Source organism: Lutra lutra, chromosome 6 (genome assembly GCF_902655055.1).
Source record: "Lutra lutra chromosome 6, mLutLut1.2, whole genome shotgun sequence".
NCBI classification, from domain to species: domain Eukaryota; kingdom Metazoa; phylum Chordata; class Mammalia; order Carnivora; family Mustelidae; genus Lutra; species Lutra lutra.
In genome coordinates this window covers 87,791,829-87,814,008 of record NC_062283.1, presented here as the reverse complement: position 1 = coordinate 87,814,008, position 22,180 = coordinate 87,791,829, and the positions used below count along the sequence as shown (strand labels likewise).

The 22,180-nt window shown below is 42.0% G+C and overlaps 1 protein-coding gene across 7 annotated transcripts in view; it reads left to right on the top strand.

The window, feature by feature from the left end:
- MAP7 (microtubule associated protein 7) overlaps positions 1–22,180 on the top strand; it is a 171,618-nt gene that overhangs the window by 134,456 nt on the left and 14,982 nt on the right. For 4 of the 7 annotated variants that reach the window (XM_047734724.1, XM_047734728.1, XM_047734730.1 and 1 more), the window contains 9 exons: positions 5,369–5,482; positions 10,489–10,640; positions 16,734–16,849; positions 17,195–17,478; positions 19,453–19,681; positions 20,829–21,012; positions 21,198–21,299; positions 21,899–21,949; positions 22,072–22,129. In XM_047734724.1, the coding sequence (XP_047590680.1) occupies positions 5,369–5,482; positions 10,489–10,640; positions 16,734–16,849; positions 17,195–17,478; positions 19,453–19,681; positions 20,829–21,012; positions 21,198–21,299; positions 21,899–21,949; positions 22,072–22,129 (1,290 nt within the window). The remainder of the gene's footprint in view (positions 1–5,368; positions 5,483–10,488; positions 10,641–16,733; positions 16,850–17,194; positions 17,479–19,452; positions 19,682–20,828; positions 21,013–21,197; positions 21,300–21,898; positions 21,950–22,071; positions 22,130–22,180) is intronic. The other 3 variants (XM_047734729.1, XM_047734731.1, XM_047734727.1) reach the window with 1 other exon arrangement.

The following is a 22,180-nucleotide window of genomic DNA, read 5'->3' as shown; positions in this document are numbered from 1 at the left end:
ACTTCAATCATGTTGTCTTTGACTTTTCATCTGTACTTTGGGAATTCCAAGCTTTGACTTTCTAAAAAATCTTAAATGATTCATGTTGGTAGATTTCATTTTGCTATTTGATTTCTCATTTAACCAAACCTTGCTTACTGCATTTCTTGTGTGTGCGTGTGATTGATTTTTGGTGTCCATTCATTTTGCTCTTAAGGGATTTGGCCTAACTTCAAGAATATCATCATTGAAACTTCCTACAACTTTTAATAATCATAGTCCTCCAGTTAATGTTTTATTTGAATTTTGAGTTTTATTCATCCCATGGATTTACAGTACATGAATGTTGAGTTATTGGTAAAATTTAAGTTTTATTTTACATATTTATATCTCATAGAAGCAAAAATCAAGTTTTTAAGATAAGCTGTGGCTTTGCAGAACTTAAATTCATTTTAAATTAGAAAGCCAAAGAATTATTGTGCAATATAAAAACACATGCTCTCTAAAAGTAACAAATTGTGATATTTTCAATGCTTTATAAGAAACTGGGAAACGTTCAGTGTTTATAGTCTTTAAAAAGAATTCAATGTGTGCATGTTCTGTAGGCGTGTATGTGTATTGATGTATTTTGTATTGTATAAAAGTTGTGTCATTGTAATGTATAATATTATATGTGTTGATTTTTTATAACTAATAACTAATCTCTTAAAGCACTACATGTTGAACAATTTCCTATTCTTGCCTTTTAACCTAAACCATTCCTTTTCTTTTTTTTTTTTTAAGTAATTTGCCTAAATCATGGATACTAGACTTAGGGGCCTTCTATATGTTAGAGAAAAGTATTATGAATTAACATCTTTTCATAAATAGCCTTTATTTTCAAACCCACCCCCTTAGTATAAAATATAACGTACGAGTGCTGTTCTTACTGTTGTCCACTCATCTTTTCTTTGGATTTGATCACTTACTCAGCACTTCAATTTCATACTTTTGTGAACCTCTATCTAAGACAAACTACAATTGGGATTTTACAGCACTTTGAAGTCAAACCTTACCTACTGCCTCCTGCAGTTCCACAGCTGCAATTGGGGTAGCTGGGCAATAAACCGAACAATATCCTACCACCCTTCTATGGGACGACAGTGATTTGTCAACTAGCAACAGGATTGTTTAATAGATTCTGCCTGATCGTGTCTGATTGGATATTCTTTTTTTCTTTTTTTAAAGATTTTATTTATTTATTTGACAGAGAGAGATCACAAGCAGGCAGAGAGGCAGGCAGAGAGACAGGAGGAAGCAGGCTCCCTGCCGAGCAGAGAGCCCGATGCGGGACTCGATCCCAGGGCTCCGAGATCATGACCTGAGCCGAAGGCAGCGGCTTAACCCGCTGAGCCACCCAGGCGCCCCTGATTGGATATTCTTAATAGGATGTTAGAACAGGGAGAGTTTTATTGGATGGCTCATCTGCTCCAGTTGGGGTAACAGAGTTCCAGAGATGATGGGCAGAGGGGAAAGACCTGATTTAATATCCTACAGACTAACTGTTGGAGAAAAGGGTCTAGCACAGAGATCACCAGCTCCTAACCCATGTCATTGCTACACCGAATCTTCAGTTCTTGCCTTCATGGCGGTCCTTCCTTACATCAACCCCGACTGTATGCGTTCTTCCTTTGAGTGAGCTTAAGGATCACGGGACGTTCAATAGCCAGGTCCAGGAAACTGCCCCTTGAATCATGGGGTCTATCAGTAGAATCCTAAGCTGGACTAATAGGATCGGAGGGAGAGCACTAAATTTGGGAGTTCTGCTTCTCTGCCCCCTCGTCGAAAGAACCGTGAACCACCAGCTCTGGGTCCAATAGGCAAGGTCAAGTTTGGCCAGGAAGGAAGATTTAGTTCATCCAGGGGTTCCCACATGGCCCAGGAAGCTTTTTTTTTTTTTTTTTTTTTTTTCTTTTTAAGTTAACCAAAACCTTCAGTGGGACAGTGAGGGGTCTAGGCCTTTTAATGAAAACAGAAATTCTTCTGAATTTGAACTTCTCTAATTGATAAATTTAAGTAATTTAGTTGATTTTATTTTCTGCTCTCTTTATTTTTTTCTGCTATTTTTAAAAGTTGGTTATGCTTTATTAAATTAGGAAGCATTCTTATCAAATTATTAAATTAGAGGCTTTTACAGACTCATCTAAAAGGGTGTACACCATTTACTAGATTGTCTGAGCTTTCTCAGCCCTACAGCACAGGCCTTCAAGCTGATGCTAAATTGAGGCTCTGATGCTATCAAGGTTGACATTCAGCCGGAATGCTCTCCTGGTTATAAAAATACTGAAATATTCCCATACTATTTGGTAAATATCCACTTCCCCAAGCTCTGCTTCCCTAAGTCCTCCAGACCTAATGCATGGCATCCATTAGCTCTATCTATGCCTGTGCCCTACTTGTTTTTAAATATTTGGGTTGTCACACTTGAATATAGTGTTACATAGACTGAGAAAATGACCTGAATTAAAGGAAACCTCTGATTAGCAAAGATTTTTATAAGTGCTGCAATAGAGAGAATTTTGCCACTGGAAATTTTTGTGTTAAAAATATGTGTTTCTTAATATTCTTTTTGTTTTGTTTTGTTTTTAATTTTTTTTTTTTTTAATTTATTTGACAGAGAATACAAGTAGACAGAGAGGCAGGCAGAGAGAGGAAGGAAAGCAGGCTCCCTGCTAATCAGAGAGCCCGATGCAGGGCTCGATCCCAGGACCCTGGGATCACGACCCGAGCCGAAAGCAGAGGCTTTAACCCACTGAGCCACCCAGGTGCCCTATTTCTTAATATTCTTAAGCTACCTATTTAACCAGATTTTTCTCAAGGAAAGATAAGGAGTTTCCAAAAAAGCAAGAAATGAAATTACTAAAATTACTCCATACATTTTCCCCTAGAATCTAGATCACAGGACCTGGTGGTAGAGCTGCATTCTGTCCAGAGGCAGGTTCTGTTGGACCTGAGCAGGGTTTTTTGTTCTTGTTTTGATTTGAATTCACTGCCGTCATACTAAAAATGGAGTTATCTCCTATAACATTTGGGTCTCCTGCTTTTCTCGAACTATCAGGATCTGGCGACGCTCGCCTGATCTTTGCACAGCGCCCATCTGAAACTGAACAGTGACTTCCTGCATTTGGAAGAACCCCAGAATACAAATATCTGTGTTTGTGTGCCTCCCCTGGCCCAGATGGTCTGTTATAGGAGTTGTCAATATCTTATTGTGCTTAAGTAGGATCAGTACTCAAATTTATTTCATGAAAATTAATATCCCTTTCTTCAGAAGCTTGTCATCTTAAAATCAGGCACCTCTCAGGTGGTGGATGGGAGGGCATAAACTAACTCTCCTGTCCTAACCTTTACTAAAAAGTTATCTTACGAAAGAGATCTCTCTCTCTCTCTCTCTCGTTCAGGGCATAGTAATGAACGCAGAAGCGGAAACATGTTCCTTCTGGCAAAATCTTCCATTCAGGCTGTCAGATCTATGAAACAAATCTCTTTGGATTTGCTTTAAACACAAGTCAAAAAGGGTTTTGAATCTTCATTTGAGGCAGATTCTTTGGTTGATGCTTTAAAGACTCACAGAAATAAAGTTAATGAACTTGTTAATCCAGGGGGCAAGAAAAGACATGTCTTCCCAATAGTAAACCATCTCTGCAGTTGTGAACCAGTCATCCTGCAGAGTTTATAAGGAAAGGAAGCATTCCTCTCTTCTTCCCCTTCTCATCTACTTGAAAAAATATAATTCTGTTGAATATTTTCATTTCATCCTCCTCACTCTTCCCTGTTGGCTTTCTTGTGTGACTGTATAGTACTTTTAGTTAACAGTCAGTGCCATTGTTGGTGCTCACATACACACACGGCCATATTACAGCAGCCCTTGTTCCATTGTCGTTCTACCATGTAACTGTTACTCCGTTACATATATAATTGTATATATATGACATGTATGTATTGATATAATCCTTTTATTTATGTCTGTCAGGTAAGATTTAATTTAACTGTGAAGACTCTCCTAATAACAGAAAATCTAATAAATAATTCACTAATTCTTAAATTCACCGCAGCCTTGATCAAAATAACCACTTTTTAAAAAATAAAGTCAGGTAATTAAGGTACTTACTGAAGATTGGTAGTTCCTTTCACATGGGAGCAGATATTTCTTATACCAACATTTCACATCAGGTAACTTCTGTTAACTAAAACTAGTTTTTTTTAGAATTTAAATGTCATTCCTTTAAAATACAACATACAAAAGATTATTGAAAGAACAGTTGCTCTAGAGACAAGAGGATTTGCACCTACTGTTTATGGTATAGATCAGAACTGGCCTTGTCAGGTTTAGACAGTTTTAAAGACTTTTATCAGTGACTAGGGAGTGTGCCCTAAATAAAGATGTATGGTTACCTTACTTTAGTGGTACTTGTAGGATTTTGCAAGCTTCTTCCCTGATATTTTCAGAAAGTAGCTTCTATATTTTCATGGGCCATCACTGGAAGCTAACAATATTAGCAAAGTCATTAATTTATAATTAGCATGCATCTCCCAACAGTGGTCTTGCCACCCAAGCCCCAGTATAGTTTGAGACTATATTCACTGCATTGTTCTAAATTTATTTTCTGGAATGTTCGCACACCCACTAGTAATTTCTCACATTAGGTTTATATTGGATTTTGGTTTTTCTATTTAATTTCATCTTGCTTCAGTTTTACCCTTGTCCTCCACCAAAATGTTTATGTTGTTGTCAAACAGGGACCTGGCTTGCTGAATGGAAAGGAAATCCCAGACAGAACTTTGCCTGAGCCCTCTATCCTTTTATTAGATCTAATTTCCCCCCAGTTGACAAAGTAGCAGTTCATGGACATCTAGCAAAATGTGACAGAGACCCTTTCCATCTATATTTGTATAGAAGTGCAGTCTTGCATTAAGCTGCCAAAGCCTGTGTTGGAGCTGATGATTCAGGATACTTAGGAAGCCCTTTGGCTGAGGTGTGTGCCACTTAGTCCTCTGCCCATCCCGGTGAGGTCATAGATAGGTATGACTGCATGCCTAACCAGACGGTGACATGATATTTCGGTTTTGTTACCTCTTCGCTCCTAAAGGGGATGGTTAGCAAAGTCTGCATCCATGAAACTAACATAGAGCCCGTCACAAACTTAACATCTTGAAGAAAAGCAACATTTTGGAATAGCTCCTCCTTTGGGCAGAGTTCACGTCTCCCAGACCCTACGCCAGCTGTCCTCCCTGGAGAGCCTTGTCTCTTGAAGGCCTGGCATATAGAAGCAATAAGTATGATGCTCTTGCCCCCTCCTGCCCCCCGGAAAGAATTCGTCTAACATCTTGCTTATGTGGTGACGTCTAGCTCGCCGCCTGCAGCTCAGCCCCTGGGAGAGCAGCGTTGTTAACAGACTGCTGACGCCCACACATTCGTTCCTGGCCAGAAGCAAAAGCACAGCGGCCTTGTCTGGAGATACAGGTAAAACTGTCAAGGTACCACTTTCTTGGTGAGGTAAAGTCTTCCTTTTAAAGCACACCTGAGCCACCCCGGTCCATCCGATCACGTCTTGGTTTTCCTCAGTGTGTTCGCCTTCTCTCTGCCTGGGTGCAGCAGCTCTGGAAATGTCTGTTGGTGTTGGTTTCATGCTCCTGGTACCGTTTCCCCTTCGCATCTTATCTGGACACCAGATGCCAGGCAGACAAAGGATGCCCTTCCTTGGGATCCAATGGCTTTGGATGCTTCTGCGTGTTTGTAATGTCACCAGAAAAACCTACCCTGTCCCCGCCTTTCTCTCTGCCCCTGCATCTGAGCAAACCATCGGAGGTAGACACAATTTAATATTTAATACTAGTAGATGAGCTGGAGACTAAAATCAAAGCCCAGGTTGATTTAAGCAAGAGTTTCACAATGTGGCTGTGGGCTAGCTACTTCTGCCTGGGCCAGGCTTTTGTAGGTAATCTAGGAATTAGTACCCTTTCAAATCTCTGGGAGCTGTGGAGAAGGCTAATTACAGTCTTCTTCTTTGTTACATACTTTGAAAATATGGAGAATGTGCCAAGTACTGGTTATTATAATTAGTTATAACTCCTCTGCGTTTTTGAAATGCAAAGCATGCCTGAATGAGCCAATTAGTTTAATGAGAAGTTAGTGTAGAGCCTATATCTAGCTGGAAAGAAAGATACATACGCAGCTTTTCGCAACGGCTCTTTCATGGTGATTTGGTTTTTCCCTAATATCTCTGGGCACAATTGGTGTATCTCTGTAAGCAGCCAAGCAGCCCTTGTCTTCGGCACTTGGGAAATTACACAGCCTCTTCATAAAGTTCCCTTTCAAAATGCTTTGCCTCTGCAAGTCTCTTCATGTTCATTAGCCCTCTTTGCGAAGAATTCTTGGTGGTTTTATGATTTTTTCTTTACTTCTCTGGTGCCCAGTGAGCTAATAACAACCCTAATTCTCACAGTACCCCCAGGAGGCAGTCAAAGAAGCAAGTGCAGACATTCCCACCACCTGCTTGTGGAAACCAAGGGCAGTGACAATAAGTGACTTATAGAAGAGCCCCTTAGAATTCGAATTGGTGCATTGGATCTTATACGTGCTCCCCCGCCTCCATCCTCAGTGCCTGGAGTGATGCTCTGTGTACGGTTGTGCATTCAATTAGCTGGACCACAGTGTTCTATGTTTTCTTTGAAGGAACTCTCCTGTCAGCTGTCACATCACATCTGAGATTTTTCTGGAGGAGAAAATACAGCTAATTTTAAGATAGTTTATTTTCTGAGAATGTCATACTCTTACACAAGTCATGAAGTTTTTCCATATGTCCAGCTAATTGAAGAAACTGTAACATTGCTTTCAGTCCTGTTTCATAGGCTTTAAATAGTTGAGGGCTCTGATGCTTTGGAATCTCCACCCCATATGTGGTTTCATGCTGACTGACTGCCTCACAGCTGAGAAAGTGTCTGTCTTTGCTGTTTCTGTCACCACTAACTTGTGTCAATTCTTTTCGTCCTCCTCCAGTCCTTTACGACATCATTGGCTCATTCTCCACCCACTCTGCCAGCCCATCTTCCCACATTCCCTCTTCACTGTTCTACTCTATCGGGGTGCTTTTTGCCTGCTGGCTGCCTGTTCTTTGCTTTGCAACTTTTCCATTCTCCTTCTCACAAATGGATACATTTCTGTAATTTATGTTACTGTGAAGCAATGCATAAGCCTTTATTGAGTTGCCACTCTTATTAATGCAATCCTTAGGTGATTGTTACTTTATTATTGCCTTGATACACCTTATATTTAACCAACCAGAACTGTTGTTTTTCTTTATTTTCCATTTGAAATTATATATGTTAATTACGTTTATCTTGTCAAAAACACTGTATTCATCACTTTTCCTTTTTCCATCTGCTCTCCACAATTATTCTTCCTTGTCTTTCCATTTTACTGTTGTCTCCTGAGTTCATCTTAAATCTGGTTGCCACTGTCAAAAGGATGACCTATGTCCAAATACAGGGTTACAAGAGCAGATCACAACAGCCATCCTTACCCATAGGGTGTTTGGTGATGGCGAACTCCCAGAAGAAGCAGTAAGAGCATTTGAAATTTTCAGGTCCCCTACCTCTCATTTGTGGCCACTGCTTTGGGTTGACTTCTCCGTGCCCATTTTTTAAAATACATTTAAAATACATGTGATTGTTAGAGCTCAGGGTTAAATGAGTTGATACATGTAAAATATTTAGAGTAGTACCCGCACATAGTAGACACTCAATAAATTATTTTTAATTTTATTTTTATTATTATTTTATTTTATAAGTTTTCTATTCTCTGTGCTATACTCTGCCTACTTGAACTGCATTTTCTTTTCTCTGCACCTTTTCATATAGTTCATTTAGAAGATTTTGAGTAAGTTAAATTAATGCACCCTTGCTACCAAGAGTAGAAGGAAATAGAGATAGAAGATTGTCTACTGGACACTCCCTAGAAGAATGTTCATGTTTAATAAAACTACTTTGGGATACCAAGAGCACTCAGGGAAAATCAAAATACTGTATATTATTGCTCTTACTCTCTTCTTCGGAAGGGCAAGATAATTCCAATAAATGATTGAAAGGTTTCAGGTTTTTTACTAGTTGCAGTTCTGAACAACCAATTCCATGAAACAGAATGTCTTTAGAAAGAATTTACAGTGTTTGTTTTGGCCAGACGATATTCCTTAAACAATTAAATTTGAGGATTCTTGTACAAACTTCACTAGATGGATTGAAGGATATTTTTCTTCCTTTGCTTAATATGACCTCAGTGCTACAATAAAGAATGAACCAAAGGCGTGATGAGATTGGCTTACAGCCATAGATGATCATCTCAGGAAGTGCTCCCTAGATACCCCCGAAATTATCTTCTGCTGGAGGAAAATGAACTCCTATTTCTGTGTTTCCTTTTTTCTGTTAGATCCTGGCCTCAGAGCAGGGCTGTGGTCTAAGGTCTCTTAATTCTGGAGCAAGGTGAATGGCCTCTAGTTGTGCCCTGGGCAGTCTGTGCCTCTCCTGGTCATTAATCCCCTGGAAGTGCCTTGTGCCAGGATATTTTTCTTCAAATGCATTTGACTGGCTTGCAAGAATTTTGCATCATTGAACTCTTCTGAGTCTGGGAAATGCAAATGCTTTGTTGTGGTGCTTGAAAAGGGTTATTTTCAAGTAGTTTCCCCTGTGATCACAAGAAGCCAATTGAGACAAGGTTCTTTCTCCTTTTTCACAATGAAAGGAAACTTCCTTCACCATTAAGGTCTAAAGCAAAGTTTTAGGTCAACTCCCAAGTTAAGATACACATATTCTTTTAAGGAGGGCTGAGAGGGAATGCCAAGTGTTTTAGTTTATCTTGAAGCAACAGAGTTCTGTTTTGAGAGGATTGGAAAAGAGAATGTAATTTCTAGTCCATTCCCTGCCTTGACCATTTAGCGATAACCAGAAAATAATACAAATTGTTTAATAAGAGAGCACGTGAATAAATAAGCAATCGGATCAACTTTCTGTCTGTAAATGAAACCAAAATAACATTTTTAACTCTATAATTTCAAAATTCCTAATTTGCCTTGTGAACTTTCGAGTTTTTAATTTACTAATAAATGCCATTATACTTAGCTGAAATAATGGTCTTTTTTTTTTTTTTTTAAGATTTTATTTATTTATTTGACAGAGAAAGAGATCACAAGTAGGCCGAGAGGCAGGCAGAGAGAGAGAGGAAGGCAGAGAGAGAGAGGAAGGGAAGCAGGCTCCCTGCTGAGCAGAGAGCCCGATGCGGGGCTCGATCCCAGGACCCTGGGATCATGACCTGAGCCGAAGGCAGAGGCTTAACCCACTGAGCCACCCAGGTGCCCCGAAATAATGGTCTTTTTAAAAGTTTGCTACAATCGCTATAGCTGGGTAAAGTCATTTTATAACATTATCCAAGCACATAGTATTCTCTGCAAGGAGTCATGTTTAATTGTCTTATCTTTTGCTGGAGAAAAAGATTTCTGGGTGAGATCTGAAAAATGAACCTTGGAACCTTAGAATCCACACTTTTGATACTTATGTCATGTTATATGAACTTCCTTAAACTGTTTTTTTTTTTTTGCCCAGAATGACTTGATTAATGATTGTGTTTCTGTGAAGGTAAATATTCAGAAACTGTGATTTAAAAAAACAAAAAAACAAAAACAAACCTGAGTAAAACAGTAAAAGCTATCCACAAATCAACTTTATTTTTGGCCGTTCTAACATGTATATGTTTTGTTCACCATTTGAAATGATTACATTCCGTATCCCCATACCTTCTACTGCTTGTTATAAACTGTCAAATGCTTTGGCTTTTGGGAAAACCCAGAAGTCACGCATCTGATCTGGCTTTAAAGAGACAAAACATTTACAGAATTTGTTTCTGGAAATTATCAGTTATCCTTGTAACAAGCCTGAACACCTAGTACGACTTGGTTGTTTAACATTGTAAAATTCTGTTGCGTTTTCCACTGGCTGTTGAACTTTACTCCTGAAATGGCTGGAGTCCACCTTGCTTGCCTGCTTGCTTACTTCCTGTCTCTACCTTTCGTTCCATCTTAAAGCTAATTAGGAAAAATCTGTTTATAAACAGTCCTCATATAAAATGATCTGTCACTAATGTCGTGTTTTACCAGAACCATCAGTTCATAGGAATATAAGCCCATTGCTTTCCTTAATTATTAGACTACATCTGAATCTTTAATCACTATTACAATAGCCCAATAACTTACATAGTCTAGATTTTTCACTTGGACATGGCTTCTTTTTGGACACACTGTAAACCGATAGGACTGTGAGAGGAGAGTCGGCTGTGATGGTTCTGGACACCTTTAGGTAATAACTTCTTCTCCCTGCTTTTCTCTCTGTCTCTGCTTTGCTCCTTTTCCTGAACCCGCTTTTGGCTTTCCTTCAACTGCTCCTCTGGCGCTCTTGTGTGTAAAACAATCACCTACACCCTAGTTATCCCCATTTGTCCTCGTTCAGCATCTCGCAGCCCCATCAACATCATGCCCTACAGAGCTGCACACTCTAGAAATCTGACAGAGCGACCCAAATTCTCGGTAACGCCACCGGAGGGCTCCGCGAGAAGGAGGACGGTTCCCGGCACCGCGGTGAGTAGCCGGTGGGAGCAGCCTGGCGAGTCTGTGCTGTTTCTGTGCAGAATGGACACCAGCCCCAGGTGGCCTGTGGGTGTCAGAGCGGGAGGTGCCCGCACCTGGGTGGTGGCGTCCCCATGCTCCCTCTAGAAATGTGAGTTGGGCTCCCCCTAGAAATGTGAATTTGAGAACGAAAACTATTCTCTGTTCAAGTGTGTGCGTGCCTGGGGGCCTGTGTACGAATAAAGGTCACGCCAGCAAACTTTTTCATGTTTGCCGGTCAGAAAGCCCTGGAAGGGCATGTGAGCCTGGACGGCTGCCTCTGCCTTTTCTTACACCGTATCCAGAAGCTTGCTGAACTCTGAATGTGGTTCACCAAAAAAAGCAAAACAAAGCATTTTTGTCTGTCTAGCTTCTCTCTGTCAAGGCCCAAATCTTACAATATAGTAAGCAAGTATTTTGAAAACACTAGTGATTTGCTCGGTAACAAATTCTTGAAAGGCAGTTGGGCTGTGTCAGAGACTCGGATTTTGCAAGTGAAGAATATAACTTGTACTTGTGATTACCGGCAAGGTGGCTGAGCCAACGCAAGTTTTCACTGATAATGAATTTCATGCCATAAATGCAGTGAGGTAACTTTTGTGTCTCTAAGCACCTTTCTTCTTCACACTGTGTGTTATTTGGTATCTGCTGAAAAAAGTAGATACTGTTGTGTGGTCTTCAGTCATTGTACTTACTCCTAAAGGACCAGAAGATCTCATTCCCGTGGGAATACCGTGACCTGTTTAATGAAAGGCCGAACAATTTTTTTTTTTAATCCTAACTTCGCAGAGCAGTTCAGATTGAGGGTTGTGAGAGCTTGATGGCTTTTCCTATAGGCAGTTTTCTTCCAAGCCCCAGGTTTTCAGGAATCCGCGTTTAATTCCTGATTGAGTCAGACCTCCAGACCTCCAGCGCTGCAAGGAGGTCTTGCGAATGAAGCTTGAGGTGAAACTACCTTGGATGTCTGGGTAGTTGTTCATCATTAGCCTGTTAGCCTCAGAAAGCCTAGCTGTGGATAAAAAGCCATAGGTAGAACAGCTTTGTCCCCAGAGGTTGGGGACTTCCTGGAGGGGGAGAAGCCCTTAGCAAAGGAAAAGCATCTTGTTATGGAAAAACACAACCTAACATGCCAGGAGGGAAGGATCAGAGCAGACCCTTGGCTAACAGATTAAAGGAGAGGGATTTGTCATCACATGATTCAGAAGCTCTGCTTTCTCACCCATTTTAATTTTTTTTTTTTATGCCTTCCTCTTCTGTATTTGATTTATTGGTCATCTTTTCACCTCCTTACCAAATATTAAGGCAAATACCTGTTTCCGGAAGTGACTCACAATTCCCTTATACCCCAGAGCTGCCCCTTGGAGTTCAGCTGAACCACCAGCCACCAGTGGTTATGGAACACTTGAGAAGTGGCTAGTGGGGGAAGAAAAAGAAAAAGTCACTAGTGAGAATACCAAAAAGAACTTTAAATTCCATTTCCTTTTTTAAAAAAATGTTTAACTATAGTAAAAAAAAAAAGGTAACAAAATTTACCATCTTAACTATTTTTAAGCATCCATTTAAGTAATGTTATGTCTATTCACATTGTTGTGCAGCCTATCCCCAGAACCAATTAAATCTTACAAAACTGAAACTATCCCCACTGAACAACAACTCCCCATGTCCTCCTCTCCCAACCCCTGGCAACCCACCATTTTACTTTCTGTTTCTTTGAATTTGACTACATTTAGACATGCCATATAAATAGAACCATTTGTCCTTTCGTGACTGGCTCGTGTCACTTTGTATAATGTCCTTAAGGTCTGTCCGCCCATGTTGTAGCATGTCACAGGATTTCTGTCCTTTTTAAGGCCAATAATATCCCATTTTGTGTATGCATGCATGCACATACACATGAACACACACGTACACATATACCAGATTTTGTTAATCCATTCATCTGCTAGTGGACATTTGAACTGCTTCTGCCTCTTGAATCTGAATAACACTATGATTAGCCCTGCTATATATGTGGGTAGCAAATTATCTCTTCAAGGTCTTGCCTTCAGTCTTTTGGGATATATACCCAGAAGTGGGATTGCTGGGTTTTCTGGTAATTCTATTTCTAGTATTTTGGCAAACTGACATGTCATACTGTTTTCCATAGCAAATGAACCATATTACTCATATTCCCACCAACAGTATAGAGGGGTTCCACTTCTTCCACATCCTCACCAACACTTGTTATTTTCTGGGGTTTTGTTTGTTCTATAGTGGCCATCCTAATAGCGTGAGGCTCAGTCTGATTGTGATTTTGATTTGCGTTTCTCTAATGATCAGTGATGTTGAACATCTTTTTATATGTTTGTTGACCATTCCCATATCTCTTTTAGAGGAAAATCTATTCAAGTCCTTTGCTCATTTTTTAATCTTGTTTTTTAATTTGTTTCATCTTAATTTTAATTTTTGAGTTGTAGCATATGTACATATTCTGGATATTATGTATTCTGGATACTAATCTCTTATCAGATATATGATTTGCAAGTATTTCTCTTATTCTGTAGTTTATTTCCTTACTCTTTTGATTGTATCCTTTGATGCATAGGAGTGTTTAAGTTTGATGCATTTCCATTTGTCTATTTCTGCTTTTGTTGCCTGTGCTTTTGGTGTCATATCCAAGAACTCCTTCATTATCAAATCCAGTGTCATCAAACTTCCTGTTTTTTGGCAGGAATTTTATAGTTTTAAGCACCACATTTAGGTCTCTAATCCATTTAGAGTTAATTTCTGTCTACAGTGTAAGGTAAGGGTCCAGCTATGTTCTTTGGCGTGTGGATATCCAGTTTTCCCAGCACCATTTGTTGAAGAGACTGTCTTTTTCCCCATCGAGTGGTCTTGGCACCCTTATTGAGGATCCTTTGACTGTGAACGTAAGGATTTATTTCTGGGCTCTTGACTCCATTGGTCTCCATGTCTCTCTTCATGTCAGTACCACACTGTTTTGATTACTGTAGCTTTGTAGTATGTTTTGAAATCAGGAAGCGACTTTGTTCTGACTTTGTTCTTTCTTTTCAAGATTGTTTTGTCTAGGGGCGCCTGGGTGGCTCAGTGGGTTAAAGCCTCTGCCTTCAGCTCAGGTCATGATCCTACGGTCCTGGGATCGAGCCCCGCATCGGGGTCTCTGCTCAGCAGGGAGCCTGCTTCCCCCTCTCTCTCTGTCTGCCTCTCTGCTTACTTGTGATCTCTTTCTCTCTGTCAAATAAATAAATAAAATCTTTAAAAAAAAAAAAAAAAGAGGGGCGCCTGGGTGGCTCAGTGGGTTGAGCCGCTGCCTTCGGCTCAGGTCATGATCCCAGGTCCTGGGTTCGAGCCCCACATCGGGCTTTCTGCTCAGCAGGGAGCCTGCTTCCTCCTCTCTCTCTGCCTGCCTCTCTGCTTACTTGTGATTTCTCTCTGTCAAATAAATAAATAAAATCTTTAAAAAAAAAAAAAAAAAGATTGTTTTGTCTATTCAGGGTCCCTTGAAGTTCCATATGAATTTAGAATAGATACTTCTATTTATGCAAAAAATGACATTGGATTCTGATAGGGCTTGCTTAGAATCCGTAGGTCCTTGTGGGTAGTATTGACATTTTAACAATAAGTCTTCTAGTCTGTGAACACAGAATGTCTTCCCATTTGTGTTCTTTTCATTTCTTTTAGCAATGTCTTTTAGTTTTCAGTGTACACATCTTCTGCCTTCTTGGTAAAGTTTATTCCTAAGGATTTAATTCTTTCTGATGCTATTATACATAGAAATGTTTCCATAACTTTTTTCAATTTTATCTGATTTTAATTCATTTAGATCTAAACTCAAATGACCAAATATGGGTAGTGGTTAGCTTATTGGACAGCACAGATGTAGGACATTTCTGTTATCACAGAATATTCTATTGGACAAGCAGGGTCTTGGAGTATTGGTCTATATTGTCTCTTTCGAGCATTATTTGTATTCTAACCCTAACTCTAATGGTAAAGTCAAAGTCTTTGTCCTGCTGGTCTGGTGTCCACTGACATGTGCACCTTGCTGTGTGTGTTCCACATTGACCTTGTGGAGAATGTTAATAGGAAAGATTATTGTACAGACCACTGGCTATTAACTCAGATCGGGGGGGTGGGGGGGATGAGGAATGCCTTTACATGTATGGTACCCAGACAGGTGATTGGGTGACAAGACCAGTGAAAAGACATCTAAAAGATCTAAGAGGGTAAAACCATCTACCTGCCTGAGGATGTCATCTCAAGTATTCAACATTTTTCTCAACCTCTCTTTGCCTTTTTCCCTACCTCTTTAAGGTGAATAAAGGGAGGGCAGTTTTAGAAAGAATTGGTTCAGTGGCACTCTAACATTTTTTTTTTTATCCAAAAAGAAGGATTATACAGTTCTTGGTAGGTTCTTTCCCTTGATGCCTATCTTATCAAGACACAGATGATGAAATTCATCCCTGTTTCCTCTGCATCACAAATTACCCTGAATTATTTTCCCATTCAGATCACTCCTTAATTTGACTTCAGCCAAAGTAAAATGTTTTGAAAAAAAGGAAAAGAAAAGTTACTTGAGGTGCTTAATGCCAGCTTCCCTTGGGAAGAGCCCCAGGCCTTCCACTCTGGCACTGATATGCTACAGACATGATTGCCACCCCTATAGCGGCCGGAAGGTTCCCTGGTGCTGACTGCCACATCTGCCACCCAAGGACAACAACTGACTTCTGAGGCCTCACCTCCCACCTTCTGGGACCAGAAATCAGGGCAAAGGCTGGTCAGGCAGCCACAAGTGATAGAGAACTGACACGCATCTTGTAAAGTTCTTCCCTGCCCCAGTGTTCGTTCATTAGTTTTATTTAGAAATTCTGGGAAGACACTGAGTATTATTTGATACTCATGTTTTCCCCCCACCTCTAGCCCAATCCATCAACTAGGATGCTACTAAGGAAAGTGGAGAGAAGCAATTAGAAGGGACGCTGAAGGGGAGTAAGAAGGAGGAAACAAAGAAAGGAAGAAGGGAATTAATGCTTGTCCCATGCAGGAAGGAGAGAAAAAGGGGACACTACCAGCTTCTTGGCCCTACAGCTAGATAAAATAAATGAAGTTCTGTCCCTTGCCTTCGACTCCCACAGTCTGCTTTCCTGCAAGGGTCGCATGGAGTGGGGTACTGACAGGTGCTCACACACATGCCTCTGGCGAGCATCCAGTCCCATCCTAGGACCTTGTTGGCGTGTTTTAGATACATAGAATGAGTCTTTCTTGCTCTGTGCGGTTTGTTGTTGTTGTTGTTGTTGTTGTTGTTGTTGTTGTCTTTTTTGTCACAGTTGGCTATAGATTACCAAACAGTTCTGGGTTTCCTTTTGTTCATTTTGACTTAGAAAAGGTATCACCTCCTTGGCTGAATTTCTAGTGCACCATTAGAAGAGGAATGATGTTTTGACCCACTCTCCCTTTTCCATTTTATCCTCAAAGAAGATTAAAAATAACTAAAATTCTTCACCTTGAACCTGACTTTTCCTTCAAAGGCCATTAGATGAGAAAGGAATTACTTATATAGTATCAGTATAAAGGGAAAAAAGGAATTAACCTCTGATGTAGCAGACACATAAATTTTTTTAAAAAGTAAGTCTTGAATATGTTATGTTCCAACATAGGAAAAAAAATGCTGAAGAATTAAAATGGGGGATGGGCAGGGAGAAATGGAAGTCACTTTTATTTTGATACTTGCCTGGGTTAAAAAAGATAATGAGAGAATTTCCCCCAGGTTATTGTAGGCACATAGTAAGTATAGGTGCTAAGAGTATTAGTGTATTTTTTTTTAATAAATGTAACTCCACCTCAGACATTCACAATTTTATTATCAGTGTCAGATGGTGTTAATTCAGTTATATGGTTCAGGTTTGAGGTAACAAGGGCTTTTTGTGGCAGTGTAATGGATATAAATGACAAAGGCTGGAAATTTTCCAAAAAGTCACTTAGTGGATTGCAGCTCCACTATTGATACTGTGAATGGGACTGTTCCACTCATAGCAAAATCTGATTATTGTGTTTCTCCAAACTTAGGGCTATAAAAGAGAGAAGGAGAGAGAAAACCTACCATTCCACTCCACATCTGGCATTCGGAGGGCACTGTCTCCATCTCATTCCAAAGCAAGATCACCAGCTCCCTCCCGACTTTGGTAAGTGAAATTTAAGAGATTGGCTGGGTTGCCGCATGTTGAAGCATCTGTAGTTTCTGTTCTCTGAAAGCAAACTATTTATTCTCTCCCCACTGTTTGGCATTGACTTAGGGAATAACATTTTTCCTTGTAGGAAAGGAAAAAGGAAATAGGAGTGAGTCTCTAAAGTGAATATTTCTCTGTTTGCTACATAAAAAAACAAACACATCAGCTTGGTATCTTCATTTCTTTTCCTTCTTGGTGCTGGCATGCTAGGACTATCACATGGTAGAGGAGTGGGGAAAGGAAGGGTCTGGCAGGTTGGCTCTGATGGCTCCCATTCTCTTTCCCCAATGTGTTGCCCAGGTTGCCATCCAAATCCTTCCCTCATCTGCCTGGCACACCCAGACCAACCTCGTCCTTGCCTCCCGGATCAGTCAAAGCGGCCTCTGCTCAGGCCCGGCCCCCATCCCCTGGCAACATCCGCCCTGTCAAGAGAGAAGTCAGAGTGGAACCCGAGAGGAAAGACCCTGAGAAGGAATCCCAGAATGCTGCCAAAGAGCCATCACTTAAGGGCAGAACACCTTTAGTGAAGGTGGAAGAAGCCACAGTTGAAGAGGGGACACCTGCTGAGCCGGAAGCTGCTCCTGGTAAGGTTCATCTGCCTTATGATGCAGCGTGTGTTGCCTGCTCTTCCTGGGGGACTTAGACATTTCCTCAAAGGTTAACTTCAGGAGCTTTTCCTGTGTGCGATTTTCTTATGTATAAAGAAAGGAACATCTGATCAAAAGCCTGTCATTGGAGGCACAGCACATTAATTCAGGTATGATTTATGAGACCTTCTATTGACTGAGTCCAGATTTTCACAAAACGTGGTGTTCAGAGCCCCCACATCAGGATTGCTTGTATTAGTTATCTCTATTGCTGTGTAACAAATCAGCCTAAAACTTTGAAGCTCATAAAAACAGTTATTATATCACACAGATTCTTGGGTCAGGAATTTGGAAGCAGGTTAGCTGGGTGGTTGGACGATGGCGCACACATATGGCGGAGCTCCATTTTCTAGCACACGAACCTCTCTGTGGGGCTGCTTTATGTCCTCACAGTCTCTCTGCTGGACTCGCTTACTGGATTTCCCCAGAAAGCGTGATCTGCGAGAGAGCCTCACGAGCATTCCACACCTTTTATTCCTGATCTCAGAAGTCATACACTCAGAAGTCACAATTTCTTCATAGTCAATTCATCAGAAGCAAGTGACTACATTCAACTCATACTCAAATGAAGGGGATTAGTCTTGCCCTTTTACAGTGAAGATCTTCAAAGGGTTTATGGAAATAGTTTTAATTCACCATTTCTGTAATGTTTCAAAGGACAGAGCCCTGGCTCTGTCTTAGATCTACTGAATCCAAGTATGTGGTAGACCCAGGGACCCTGAAAGACGACAAGCTCATCAGTCAAGTCCTGTGCAGGAATGTCAGATAAAATACAGAATGGCCAGTTATACCCTGTGTGTAGTAGAGCCCAAGGACCACTGACTAGCCTGTGGTGCTTGACAGAGGTCAGAACTCATTTCAAAGGACCCAGTGGATCTCATCTCTGCCAGACTAAACCAGATGTTTAGCCAGAAGCTTAGAATCACCTGAAACCAGGAATTCAATATTTTTTATTGAAAGTTGTCTTCATTCAAAAGTTTTCTCCTTACGGCCTAATTTGAAGATGGGGGTAGGGACAAAGAGATAATAGATAACTCAGACAAGTGACAATGTTGTTTGACAGTGGAAGGGTCCAGTATTTGTTTGCATGGAAAGAGAGAGAAGAGAAAGGCTGAAAAGTGTCCCGGGGGCAGAGCAGAATGCGTTAATCTTGAAGGGAGGGTCTAGAATACCAGAGATCACACCTCCCAGTGGAGCATCTCTGTGGGACTCCTGGCCTTCTAGCATGGCTCTCTGGGCCATTTCCTCAGTGTGGGTCAGGTCAGAGGACTTGTACTGCCATCTTGCATCTTGGCATCAAGATGGACAGGGGAGGCCCAAAAGGGTAAGGAATACGAGCGCTGGCTCCTGAAGAGGACCTAGGGTCATCCCGTCTCAGACCTAGAGACAGCTCTGGGTAGACAAAAGGGACTTCTTCATCTTCATCGGGTGTCATCTTCCCAGCCTGAATCTGGGCTCGTGGCCGGGACCCCTGAGGATGGTCGTAGAAAGGCTTTGGTCCGCTAATAACAAATAGTCACTAAAGAGAAGGAATTTTTTAAATGTAATGAAAGGCAAATGGAAGATTTCCTCTTCTTTTTGTTCAGAGTATAACTTCCCACAGAACCTAATGTGAGGCTCTGTACTGAGTACACATTTGATATATGTTGTTAACTGATTAACTTGTATAAAAATAGGAGCTGGTGACAGAGTGTCAGCTTTGTTGGATGTCTCCCTTACACATGCACCTTTTTGTATCTGTTGCCTGGTTACAAGCAGAATACAGTGAAACCGTGAGAACACCCAGTAATAAACATTCTCTTTTCTCTTATAATGATGAATTCTAGGCCTGGGGTGTGGGGAATGCTAGTTTTTGTTTTGTTCTTTGGGTTTTGTTTCCAACTGGTTTTCTCCTTGTACCTGTTTGTACAGCTGCTTCAGCGCCAGCCTCGGCTCCAGCATTGGCCCCTACTCCAGCGCCGACCCCAGGCCCAGCCCCAGCCTCGCCATCCACTGTGACTGCCGCCACTTCCCCCAAGACCTCCGCAGGCACCACTGACCCAGAAGAGGCCACGAGGCTGCTAGCTGAGAAGAGACGGCTGGCCCGAGAGCAGAGAGAGAAGGAGGAAAGGGAGAAGAGGGAGAGGGAAGAGCTGGAAAGGTAAAGCAGTGACATTGTTCAATGAGCAGGGACATCCTAGGGATACCTTGGATTAAGTCTTTAGTCTGAGAGACAGGAGCTGGTAGTAGTGATGAAGGTGAATGGACTAGTTGCTTCAGAGTCATGCCTCTGATCACTAAGTGATTTTTTTTTTTAAATCACGTTTTCTTGCTCTGATGACAGTATAACAACATTGATGGAGAAAGGTTTATAGAAAGAAAAAAATCTATGCATAGTCTTACCAGTTTTCAGTCATTGGCAAAGTGGATTTTGGGTCATCCTTTCTAGTCTGTGAACACAGTAGGGGTTTATAGACATACATAAATATGTACACACACAGACACCTATTTACATAATTATAGTCACAGTATCACGACAGTAGACGTACAATTGTACAGTCTGATTTTTTTTTACTGAAAATATTTCTAATCTCCATATATCCTCATTATCTTTCTAATAATCCTTTTAAAGCCACAAACTAGAAGCTTGTGTTTTCCTCCTAAGAGAACTCTCAGGGAGTAGCTGGGTGAGATAGTTCAGTGCCCCATGACTGCCTGCTGGGCCGGATGGGAGGGATCCTTGGCTTAGTCGGCCTCCTTCTCCAGCTAATACAACCAATGCCAAAGACATTGTTCTCCAGACAAGCAGAGCTGCATCTTGGGGGAGGACCGCAGCCCCAGTGCCAGGCAGCAACTCTGGACACACTTGATCACAGCAGGGAGCTTACGTGGTCTGTCTTGTCCTGCCCTGTTAACGGAACATTGTAACCTTTATTAATTTCCAAAGACTTCCGGGGGTTGGGGGGTGGGGGGGGGATGAATGTTCAAACTCGTTACTAAACTGTCCCATTATTGGATAAAACTAGTCTGAGCCTTTAAGGGTAGTTCGGTTGCACATCCTTTCCCAAGACAGGCTCTCCTCAAAGCATTAGTGGTTGCACGTTCCTTCTGTTTACCACGAGGCAGCGCGAGGCTGGGGAAATGGAGGAGGAAGAATAGAGGGTCGCTTCTCCTCTTGGACCCCGAGCCATGCTGTGAGCGCATCGGGGAGGTTTTCCCTCCAGCCCTCAGGCCCCAACCACCAACTCCAGCCTTTCTTCAGGGAGCGCCCCCCGGTATATCTCTGCTTTGTGTGTGTCTTTTTCCAGACAAAAGAGAGAGGAGCTGGCGCAGAAGGTGGCGGAGGAGCGGGCGCGGCGCGAGGAGGAGTCCAGCCGGCTGGAGGCCGAGCAGGCCCGGGAGAGGGAAGAGCAGCGGGAAGAGCAGCTGCGGCGGCAGGCGGAAGAGCGCGAGAGGCGCGAGCGCGAGGACCAGGAGCGCGCCCAGAAGCAGGTAGGGGAACCCCCTCCCCCCGCCCAGCCTGGGCCTGGGTCCGCGCCGAGGAGAGGAGAGCGCCGGGAGGGGGGTGGGGTGGGGTGTGTGTGTGTCCGTCCGTGTGTCCGTGTGTGTCCGTGTCCGTCCGTCCCCGTCCCGGCAGCCCTTCCCGCCTGAAGCACAGGCCCACTTCCTGTTTCCAGAAGGAAGATGAAGCTCGCCTTCGTGAGGAAGCAGAGAGGGTTCGGCAGGAGCGAGAGAAGCATTTCCAGAGAGAAGAGCAGGAGCGCCTGGAAAGAAAAAAGGTGATTGTGTCTAGACAGAAGCCTGGGGTGCTCATTGTCCCCATTCTTCCCCAGCCTTGAAGCCCCAAGACCAGGAGACTAGCTCACCGCTCTCAGAAAGCAAACGCGCCATGCGCATTCCAGAGAAACGGAAGTCGCTCCGGGTTTAATCATCATCTCCAAAGAAATCTGTCCGCATGGTGCGGACCGCACCAAAAACCGTTCCTTCCGGTGCATGTGGCTTAAGTCAATTCCAGCCTTGATGTGAATAATGCCCATTAAAAGGGAGCAGTGGGCATTATAATTGTCCAAAGTAACAGAGGTGTTCGGATGACCCATGTGCTTAGTGAAATGTGCCAGGCTTGCCTTCTTTGCCTATTTGACCCCTTTGCTCAGTTCTCTTTCTGGGGTGTCTGGGTGGCTCAGCCTTTGGGTGTCTGCCTTCTGCTCAGGTCATGATCCCAGGGTTCTGGGATCCAGCCCCGCATTGAGCTCCCTGCTCAGCAGGAAGCCTGCTTCTCCCTCTCCCACTCTCCCTGCTTGTGTTCCCTCTCTCGCTGTATCTCTCTCTGTCAAATAAATAAATAAAATCTTTTAAAAAAATTCTCCCTTTCTCGTAGCGACTTGAGGAGATTATGAAAAGAACAAGGCGAACAGAAGCTACAGATAAGGTACTGAGGAGGCCATTTTTAAACTATTCTTAATGTTCTGTTATTTTTTTTTCTTTACTTTCACTTGCAACTTTAACATTAAGAATCTTTTTTTCCTCTCTTTTTTTTTTTTTTTTTGGTAGAAAACTGTTGATCAGAGAAATGGAGATATAACCAAGGGAATTCTCACTGGAGGAACAGGTATTTACTTCAGTGAATTCAAACAAATTCAATTGTAGGATTTTTGGATTA